Raw genomic sequence first — 10,933 nt, forward strand, 5'->3', positions numbered from 1 at the left:
GGTGGGGGGGTGTGAGAAGTGTTGATGATTGACAAAAATGATTGGGTCTTTGTTGATTCTCGAAGCTGAGCATGATTAAGCAAGGTCCAACGGTTTTCTCTTGTCACGTGACCTGATTGATAGGGAGGGTTTCATTATTAACGAGAGCTCACTGCTGCCCAGAGGTCGCAACCGGGTACCCGATACCCGTACCCTACCCGATACCCGGCTACCCGGCCGGGTACGGGTAGCCGTTTGCGACCCTGGTGCGGCCGGGTACGGGTAGGCCGTGAGTCACTGGTGAGTCACCGTTTGTCACTAATTTCGGGTAGGGTACGGGTAGGGAACGGCTACCCGTACCCGGCCGGGTACAGGTACGGGTACCCGTTTGCGACCCTGGTGCGGCCGGGTACGGGTACGGGTAAGGAATCAAAACCCGTTTGCGACCTCTGCTGCTGCCTCTGCACCGCCGCACTTAGGGGCCTGTCCATAAATGACGTCACGCGATTTGGGACGATTTTTGACCCCCCCCCTGGTCACACGGCGTCACAAAAAGTCAGACCGCCCCCCCTCCTCAAATGACGTCACCAAGCTCTCATAAAACAATAATAAAATATTTAAAAAATGTAATAAAAGATGAAAAAACAACTAAATTGTTGTTTTTTCATGTTTTATTTGTAACATTTTTTATATTCTATTTTATTAGTATTTTCATCTACGTGACTTTACCGAAAAGAACCAAGAAGTATGGATCCTTGCAGTCACGAAAACTTCTAATCTAGAATGAGTTTATTTTATATTTTAAAAGTCAGCTAAAGGTCCCCAAACGGAGTCGCTATGTCGTCGCAATTGTTTCATTAGTGACCCCTGGATATCACAAAAGAAAGCTCAACAATATTCTTAGGTTTTTTCGGTAAAGTCACGTAGGTAAAAAATTAAAATGAATAAAAGTAAAATAAAAATAAAATAATATTATATTATTAAATTTAATAAAAGTAAAATAAAAATAAAATTATATTATGTTTTTTTCTTTTTGGTTCTTTCGGTAAAGTCACGTAGAATGGAAATAATAAAATAAAACATAATAAAATAATTCTCACGACGTTTCGGCCACAACGCAAGCAGCCGTCCTCAGGTGAAGAACAGGTCTGTCGATAAGACAGCGTCTGAAGACTCTGTCGATAAGACTCTGTCGATAAGACAGAGTCTTCAGACGCTGTCTGATCGACAGACCTGTTCTTCACCTGAGGACGAAAGAACCAAGAAGATGAATCCCTGCAGTCACGAAAGCTTTAAATCGAAATTTAATATATTATTTTATTTTACTTTTATTAATTTAAATTTTTTACCTACGTGACTTTACCGAAAAAACCTAAGAATATGAATCCTTGCAGTCACGAAAGCTTCAAATCTAGAAGGAATAGCTCAACAAAGTGGCCGGCAGATATCATCGTCATCATCGTGTGGACCATTTACGGAAGCGGCTAAATACGATAAACGTCGTGACGCCGATTGCAAATGCGGAGAGGGCAAAGAACCGGAGAACTCCCCGAGAAAGATCCACGCGGCCAAGTAGAGATCGAGACGTAGACTCCACATATATTGCAGGCGTCCGGGTTGGGATCGAACTCCTGTATACCCGGCGAGGGAGCTAACATCTCCTAGCCACCGTGATGATGATGATGAGAGAGAGAGAGACGCAAACTCCAAAAATACAGCAGCAGGAGTTGTCAGGGTCGAACCCACGACCTCCTGCATACCCGGCGAGGGAGCTAACATCTCCTAGCCACAGTGATGATGATGATGAGAGAGACGCAAACTCCAAATATACAGCATCAGCAGGCATCGTCAGGGTCGGGATCGAACCCACGACCTCCTGTACACCAGGCGAGGTAGTTAACATCTCATAGCCACCGTCATGATGATGAGAAAGAGAGACGCAAACTCCAAAAATACAGCAGCAGGCATCGTCAGGGTCGAACCCGCGACCTCCTGCGTGCCAGGCGAGGTAGTCAACATCTCCTAGCCACCGTGACGATGATGAGAGAGAAAGACACGCAGACTTCAAATATACAGCAGCAGGCATCGTCAGGGTCGGGGTCGACCCCACGACCTCCTGTAAACTAAGCGAGGTAGTCAACATCTTCTAGCCACCGTGATGATGATGATGAGAGAGAGACGCAAACTCCAAAAATACAGCAGCAGGCGTCGTCAGGGTCGGGGTCGAACCCACGACCTCCTGCGTACCAGGCGAGGTAGTCAACATCTCCTGGCCACATTCAGGTGGTCAAGCCAGACAAGCGTGTGAGGAGCAAGCGGAGTAGTCGTGCATCGTTGTGATGTCCCACTTCGTTATTTGTGTGGGGGGGGGGGCATCGCATCGTTGCACTTTGTACTACCGTACTCTGTTTTGGATGCCAACAATCGCACCACAACTCGCGAGATGATGATGCTGCTGTGGCATGATGAGTGCTTGATCTGAAGTTTTCGTGACTGCAGGAATCCATACTCTTTGGTTCTTTCGGTAAAGTCACGTGGGTAGAAAATAAAATCACGACGTTTCATTTGCAACACAAGCAATCGTCGTCAGGTGGGAAAACCATTTTTTTTCTCCCCCACTTCAGCAAAAAATAAATTCTTGCTGTGGTTTTCCCACCTGATGAGGATTGCTTGTGTTGCAATCGAGACGTCGTGGTTTTATTTTATTTCTAACGACGTGACTTTACCGAAAGAACCAAAGAGTATGATGAGTGCTGTGATGATGATGGATGATGATGATGATGGATGATGACGATGAATAATATTGTGATGACGAACGGTGGTTGCGCGATGTGATGGATTGTGATGATGTGCGTTTGTGATGGGATCCATTGTGATGTTGGTTGTGCTGATGAGTGTTATGATGGTGAATTATGATTGTGGGCTGTGATGAGTGTTATGATGGTGAATTGTGATTGTGGGTTGTGGTGATGATGACGAGTGTTATGATGGTGAAGTAGGTTGTCGCGACCAATCCGCAGAGGTTTTTTAAAATCCTTTATATTAAGTTCACTTGCTTGCTTGCGCGCTTACGACCGTGGAAATCTTTTGGTCGTTTTTTAACCCACTTCCCGTGATCCAATCGAGCTGACATTTTGCACACAGACTCGTTGTGCGTGACAATTTATTTTCCTGAAAAAATTTTTCCAAAATTTTACACTTTCTAGGAATTTTTTTTTTATATTTAATTACCAATTGCTTAATGGTGGCAGGCAATCATCTGACCCATAGGTGGCAGCCATCTCAAGCCAGAGGACGAGAGGACTCTAGCCGCCACGCATATAAAGGATTTATAGTGAAAAACTTTGTTTTTACGGGTACATTTTTTGGGGGGTTAGATCGCGTAAATGTTGTTGCGTCGTTCAAACCCTCCATCATGTGAACGGAACGTAGCCCACTTCATCTTCTTGGTTCTTTCGGTAAAGTCACATAGAAGGGAAGTAATAAAATAATAAAAATAAAACATAATAAAATAATTACTACATTGACAATTCGTTACTAGTACAGCACTAACCGGTTGCTGTGTGTTGGAGAGTTAAACCCACTACTACATTGACAATTCGTTACTAGTACAGCACTAACCAGTTGCTGTGTGTTGGAGAGTTAAACCCACTACGACATTTACAATCCGTTACTAGTACAGCACTAACCGGTTGCTGTGTGTTAGAGAGTTAAACCCACTACTACATTGACAATCCGTTACTAGTACAGCACTAATATGTAGTGTGTTGGAGAGTTAAACCCACTACAACATTCACAATTCGTTACTAAGCACATCATTAACCCGTCACGAAACGTGTGCGTGTGTTTGTTTGTCGTTGTTTACGCGAGTTGAGGAGAAACCCTACCTGGAATTTGGTGGTGAGGCACATTGGCGAGACTGAAGCCCGAGGCGCGGTACTCCTGCCTCGCCTCCCCGCACGCGCGCGCCTTGGCCCCGCAGCCCCGCCAGGCAAGAGCGGCGCTTAGCATGAGGCCTACCGTCAGCCTGAACCAATGTTGCTCCATAACTTCCACTTAAGAGACCCCCCCCCCCCCGCAAATTAACTTAATTAACCCGTTGCTTTACAATTAATTGAAAACTATTAATTAGTAACGAGCGGAGAGACGGAGTTGCGGAAAGAGTTTAAAGAGTTGAGGGCTCCGTAAAGCGAATCTCGGTGGTTGTGTGGGGGGGGGGTTAACGTAGATCCCTCAGTTTTGCCTTAACGGATTTTTGTTTAAAACCACTAAAACTTTTTCGTTCAATGTTTTTGCTTTAGAAACAACTAATTGATTACGTTTTAAAAAGTTTCGATTTTTTTTAACAATTAAAAAAAACTTTTCTTTCTAGCCGACTCGGCCGGGTTTACACGGTGGTGGCCGCCTTTTAAAACAATTATGAGCCAACACTATTTAACAAAACAACAACAAAAACCGCGCTAACAACTTTCAAAATACTTTGTCGATGTTGCCGACGTTGAGTTTCCCCTCAGAAATCGAAACTTACGACGATTCGAGTTTAAAAAAATGTTTTAAAAAAATCTCTTTTCTCTTTCTCTCTCCACCAGAGCCCCCCTCACCCCTTCAACTTCTCCTCCTTTAAAAAAAAGTTTCACCACCGCGACGACGCCGAATCTCATCGGTCGAAGAGTTCCAAAAACAACACAAAAAGCGCAGAGCCCGCGAACACGAAACTCAAGGGGGAGGAGTCAGTCGGGGGATAGAGGGGAGGGGCATCGAGGGGGAGGGGCATCGAGGGGGAGGGGCATCGAGGGGGAGGGGCATCGAGGGGGAGGGACATCGAGGGGGAGGGGCATCAAGGGGGAGGGGCATCGAGGGGGAGGGGCATCGAGGGGGAGGGGCATCGAGGGGGAGGGGCATCGAGGGGGGGGAGTGGCCACGAGGGTCAAAAAACAAAACCCGGAGCGGATCCCGGCATTGAAATCCCGGAGCATGGAGCGGTTGCGAGGCTTAGGCCTGCATTGGAAAGCGGTGACCACCCACATTTAAAATTTATTATTTTATTTAAAATTTTTATCTACGTAAATTTACCGAAATAACCAAGAATATTAAGCATTTAGATATTTACGCGATCCAACCGCAACTCTCCCACCCCCATCCACTGCGTCTTAAACTGAGATTTGATTTGAGTGGCTCCTCCGGGTTTTCCCTCCACGTGGAGTTCAAATGATTTTTATCGTTTTAGTGCCGTGAGAATGTCCAGACGATGATGATGACGACTATGATGACGATGATGATGACGACGACGACGACGATGATGATGATGATGATCATGACGATGATGATGATGACGACGATGATGATGATGATGATGACGATGACGACGACGATGATGATGATGACGACGATGATGATGACGATGACGACGACGATGATGATGATGACGACGATGATGAAGATGATGACGATGACGACGATGATGATGATGACGACGATGATGACGATGATGATGATGACGACGACGATGATGATGACGACGATGATGAAGATGATGACGATGACGATGATGATGATGACGACGATGATGAAGATGATGACGATGATGAAGATGATGACGATGACGACGACGATGATGATGACGACGATGATGAAGATGATGACGACGATGATGAAGATGATGACGATGACGACGATGATGATGACGACGATGATGACGATGATGATGAAGACGATGATGATGAAGACGATGATGACGACGATGATGATGACGACGATGATGAAGATGATGACGATGACGACGACGACGATGATGATGACGACGATGATGACGATGATGATGAAGACGATGATGATGACGACGTTGATGATGACGACGACGACGATGATGACGATGATGATGACGATAAGCTGCCACTCGGTTGTGTGTGGATTCAGTGGAAACTGCGGAGTGGATTCAGTAGAATACTCGGCCTGGATTCTCTGGTCTGGAGCCTTAAAACTGAACCATCGCCCACCAACCCACCAACCCACCCAGACGCCCCCCCCCCTTCATTTCGCGTTGCACCAATTCCCAGCGGGTTTGCCGCTTTAAACAACACAACACCGAGTCTGGGAAACATTCCTCGCGCTCACGACGCCCGCTCTTAACTCAACTAAAACTTCTCCCTGTGTAACTCTCTCTCTCCATCTCTCTCTCACTCCCCCCTCTCCCTCACTCCCCCCCTCTCCCTCACTCCCCCCCCTCTCTCCATCTCTCTCACTCCCCCCCTCTCCCTCACTCCCCCCCCTCTCTCCATCTCTCTCACTCCCCCCCCTCTCCCTCACTCCCCCCCCTCTCTCCATCTCCCTCACTCCCCCCCTCTCCCTCACTCCCCCCCCTCTCTCCATCTCTCTCACTCCCCCCCTCTCTCCCCCCTCACTCCCCCCCTCTCCCTCACTCCCCCCCCCTCTCTCCATCTCGCTCACTCCCCCCCTCTCTCCCCCCTCACTCCCCCCCTCTCCCTCACTCCCCCCCCTCTCTCCATCTCTCTCACTCCCCCCCTCTCTCCCCCCTCACTCCCCCCCTCTCTCCATCTCTCTCACTCCCCCCCTCTCTCCCCCCTCACTCCCCCCCTCTCCCTCACACCCCCCCCTCTCTCCATCTCCCCCCCCTCTCTCCATCTCCCTCACTCCCCCCCTCTCCCTCACTCCCCCCCTCTCCCTCACTCCCCCCCTCTCTCCATCTCCCTCACTCCCCCCCTCTCCCTCACTCCCCCCCTCTCCCTCACTCCCCCCCTCTCCCTCACTCCCCCCCTCTCTCCATCTCCCTCACTCCCCCCCTCTCCCTCCACTCCCCCCCCTCTCTCCATCTCCCTCACTCCCCCCCTCTCCCTCACTCCCCCCCTCTCCCTCACTCCCCCCCTCTCCCTCACTCCCCCCCTCTCTCTCACTCCCCCCCCTCTCTCCATCTCCCTCTCTCCCCCCCTCTCCCTCACTCCCCTCCTCTCCCTCACTCCCCCCTTCTCCCCCTCTCCCTCACTCCCCCCCTCTCCCTCACTCCCCCCCTCTCCCTCACTCCCCCCCCCTCTCCCTCACCTCCTCCCCCCCTCTTCCTCACTCCCCCCCTCTCCCTCACTCCCCCCCTCTCCCTCACTCCCCCCCCTCTCTCCATCTCCCTCACTCCCCCCCTCTCCCTCACTCCCCCCCTCTCCCTCACTCCCCCCCTCTCCCTCACTCCCCCCCTCTCCCTCACTCCCCCCCTCTCCCTCACTTCCCCCCCTCTCTCCATCTCCCTCACTCCCCCCCTCTCCCTCACTCCCCCCCTCTCCCTCACTCCCCCCCTCTCTCTCACTCCCCCCCTCTCTCCATCTCCCTCACTCCCCTCCTCTCCCTCACTCCCCCCCTCTCCCTCACTCCCCCCCTCTCCCTCACTCCCCCCCTCTCCCTCACTCCCCCCCTCTCCCTCACTCCCCCCCTCTCCCTCACTCCCCCCCTCTCCCTCACTCCCCCCCCTCTCTCCATCTCCCTCACTCCCCCCCTCTCCCTCACTCCCCCCCTCTCCCTCACTCCCCCCCTCTCCCTCACTCCCCCCCTCTCCCTCACTCCCCCCCTCTCCCTCACTCCCCCCCTCTCTCCATCTCCCTCACTCCCCCCCTCTCCCTCACTCCCCCCCTCTCCCTCACTCCCCCCCCTCTCTCTCACTCCCCCCCTCTCTCCATCTCCCTCACTCCCCTCCTCTCCCTCACTCCCCCCCTCTCCCTCACTCCCCCCCCTCTCCCTCACTCCCCCCCTCTCCCTCACTCCCCCCCTCTCCCTCACTCCCCCCCTCTCCCTCACTCCCCCCCTCTCCCTCACTCCCCCCCTCTTCCTCACTCCCCCCCTCTCCCTCACTCCCCCCCTCTCCCTCACTCCCCCCCTCTCCCTCACTCCCCCCCCCCTCTCCCTCACTCCCCCCCTCTCCCTCACTCCCCCCCTCTCCCTCACTCCCCCCCTCTCCCTCACTCCCCCCTTCTCCCTCACTCCCCCCCTCTCCCTCACTCCCCCCCTCTCCCTCACTCCCCCCCTCTTCCTCACTCCCCCCCTCTCCCTCACTCCCCCCCTCTCTCCATCTCTCTCACTCCCCCCCTCTTCCTCACTCCCCCCCTCTCCCTCACTCCCCCCCTCTCTCTCACTCCCCCCCTCTCCCTCACTCCCCCCCCCTCTCCCTCACTCCCCCCCTCTCCCTCACTCCCCCCCTCTCCCTCACTCCCCCCCTCTCCCTCACTCCCCCCCTCTCCCTCACTCCCCCCCTCTTCCTCACTCCCCCCCTCTCCCTCACTCCCCCCCTCTCCCTCACTCCCCCCCTCTCCCTCACTCCCCCCCTCTCCCTCACTCCCCCCCTCTCCCTCACTCCCCCCCTCTCCCTCACTCCCCCCCTCTTCCTCACTCCCCCCCTCTCCCTCACTCCCCCCCACTCCCTCACTCCCCCCCTCTCCCTCACTCCCCCCCCTCTCCCTCACTCCCCCCCTCTCTCCATCTTTCTCACTCCCCCCCTCTCCCTCACTCCCCCCCTCTCCCTCACTCCCCCCCTCTCCCTCACTCCCCCCCCTCTCCCTCACTCCCCCCCCTCTTCCTCACTCCCCCCCCTCTCCCTCACTCCCCCCCTCTCCCTCACTCCCCCCCCTCTCCCTCACTCCCCCCCCTCTCCCTCACTCCCCCCCTCTCCCTCACTCCCCCCCTCTCCCTCACTCCCCCCCCCTCTTCCTCACTCCCCCCCTCTCCCTCACTCCCCCCCTCTCCCTCACTCCCCCCCCTCTCCCTCACTCCCCCCCCTCTCCCTCACTCCCCCCCTCTCCCTCACTCCCCCCCCTCTCCCTCACTCCCCCCCTCTCTCCATCTCTCTCACTCCCCCCCTCTCCCTCACTCCCCCCCTCTCCCTCACTCCCCCCCCCTCTTCCTCACTCCCCCCCTCTCCCTCACTCCCCCCCTCTCCCTCACTCCCCCCCCCTCTCCCTCACTCCCCCCCCTCTCCCTCACTCCCCCCCTCTCCCTCACTCCCCCCCCTCTCCCTCACTCCCCCCCTCTCTCCATCTCTCTCACTCCCCCCCTCTCCCTCACTCCCCCCCTCTCCCTCACTCCCCCCCTCTCCCTCACTCCCCCCCCCTCTCCCTCACTCCCCCCCTCTTCCTCACTCCCCCCCCTCTCCCTCACTCCCCCCCCTCTCCCTCACTCCCCCCCTCTCCCTCACTCCCCCCCTCTCCCTCACTCCCCCCCTCTTCCTCACTCCCCCCCTCTCCCTCACTCCCCCCCTCTCCCTCACTCCCCCCCTCTCCCTCACTCCCCCCCCTCTCCCTCACTCCCCCCCCTCTTCCTCACTCCCCCCCTCTCCCTCACTCCCCCCCTCTCCCTCACTCCCCCCCTCTCCCTCACTCCCCCCCCCTCTCTCCATCTCTCTCACTCCCCCCCTCTCCCTCACTCCCCCCCTCTCCCTCACTCCCCCCCTCTCCCTCACTCCCCCCCCCTCTCCCTCACTCCCCCCCTCTTCCTCACTCCCCCCCCTCTCCCTCACTCCCCCCCCTCTCCCTCACTCCCCCCCCTCTCCCTCACTCCCCCCCTCTCCCTCACTCCCCCCCTCTTCCTCACTCCCCCCCTCTCCCTCACTCCCCCCCTCTCCCTCACTCCCCCCCTCTCCCTCACTCCCCCCCCTCTCCCTCACTCCCCCCCCTCTTCCTCACTCCCCCCCTCTCCCTCACTCCCCCCCTCTCCCTCACTCCCCCCCTCTCTCCATCTCTCTCACTCCCCCCCTCTTCCTCACTCCCCCCCTCTCCCTCACTCCCCCCCTCTCCCTCACTCCCCCCCTCTCCCTCACTCCCCCCCTCTCTCCATCTCTCTCACTCCCCCCCTCTCCCTCACTCCCCCCCTCTCCCTCACTCCCCCCCTCTCCCTCACTCCCCCCCCCTCTCCCTCACTCCCCCCCTCTCCCTCACTCCCCCCCTCTCTCCATCTCTCTCACTCCCCCCCTCTCCCTCACTCCCCCCCTCTTTCCATCTCCCTCACTCCCCCCCCCTCTCTCCATCTCCCTCACTCCCCCCCTCACTCCTCCCCTCTCTCCACCCTAGGTCGACTCAGCGTTAACACGCGTCACCACCCGCTGTAGCGGCGTGTCGTTAAACATCGACACTCGGGGAGACAAAGGCGGCCGGGCGTGGTTACTGGCCACTCAGCCGGTAGCCTTCATAGGCGCTGCTGCTGCTGCTCCTCCCGCCATTCGCCACTAAGTGGCGGTGACGTCACAACGACGCTTGTGCCAGGCCAAGTGCACCTTGAGGCTGCCACGTGAAGTGTCGAACGCCCGCTGGCAGGAGGAGGTCACGGGGCAGACCCAGCAGGTGCCACGGGTCGACTGACCGAGATGACCGAGATGACTGGCTGATCCACCACCTGTGCCCCCTACTGTGCCAACTTGCTGTGCTTTAGCCACCCGGCGCTCCGCTCGTTGTTGTGAGCGTCGCTCCTCCGCCCTCCGTTGTTGTTGGAGGGCGACTGCCTCCAACTGCCCAGTAGCGTCCTTCACGAGCCCCCTCCACTGAGGCCGATCTTGACACCGCTGGTACCGGTCATCGGCAAGTCCACTCAGCTCCACGTCCTCCTGTACCACATCACTCCATCTCTTCTCTAGCCCGTGCCGCGCCCGTTTAGCCCCCTCGATCCGGCCGAACAAAAGCTGTTTAGGCATGCGGTGGCTGGGCATGCGGGCTACATGACCCAGCCAACGCAGCCTTGCCTGCCGGAGGAGCTCACCGATGGGACTTTGTCCAGATCTTTCAAGGATTTGTGAGCTCCTCACACAATCCAGCCTGCAGGTTAAACCCAGGATGGATCGTAGGCAGGCCAGCCTGAATGTTTCCAACCGGCGAAGAGACACACACACACAGACACACACACAGACACACACACACAGACACACAGACACACACACAGACACCCACACACACAGACACAGACACACAAACAC

General features: G+C 55.7%; 1 protein-coding gene across 1 annotated transcript in view; it reads right to left on the reverse strand.

The window, feature by feature from the left end:
• Positions 1 to 4,689, reverse strand: part of LOC144952185 (glypican-6-like) — a 60,143-nt gene extending 55,454 nt beyond the window's left edge. The window contains exon 1 of the mRNA XM_078882588.1: positions 3,867 to 4,689. Within this exon, the coding sequence (XP_078738714.1) occupies positions 3,867 to 4,026 (160 nt within the window). The 5' untranslated portion in view covers positions 4,027 to 4,689. The remainder of the gene's footprint in view (positions 1 to 3,866) is intronic.
• Positions 4,690 to 10,933: the final 6,244 nt, after the last annotated feature.

This window comes from Lampetra fluviatilis, chromosome 66 (assembly GCF_964198595.1).
Source record: "Lampetra fluviatilis chromosome 66, kcLamFluv1.1, whole genome shotgun sequence".
NCBI classification, from domain to species: domain Eukaryota; kingdom Metazoa; phylum Chordata; class Hyperoartia; order Petromyzontiformes; family Petromyzontidae; genus Lampetra; species Lampetra fluviatilis.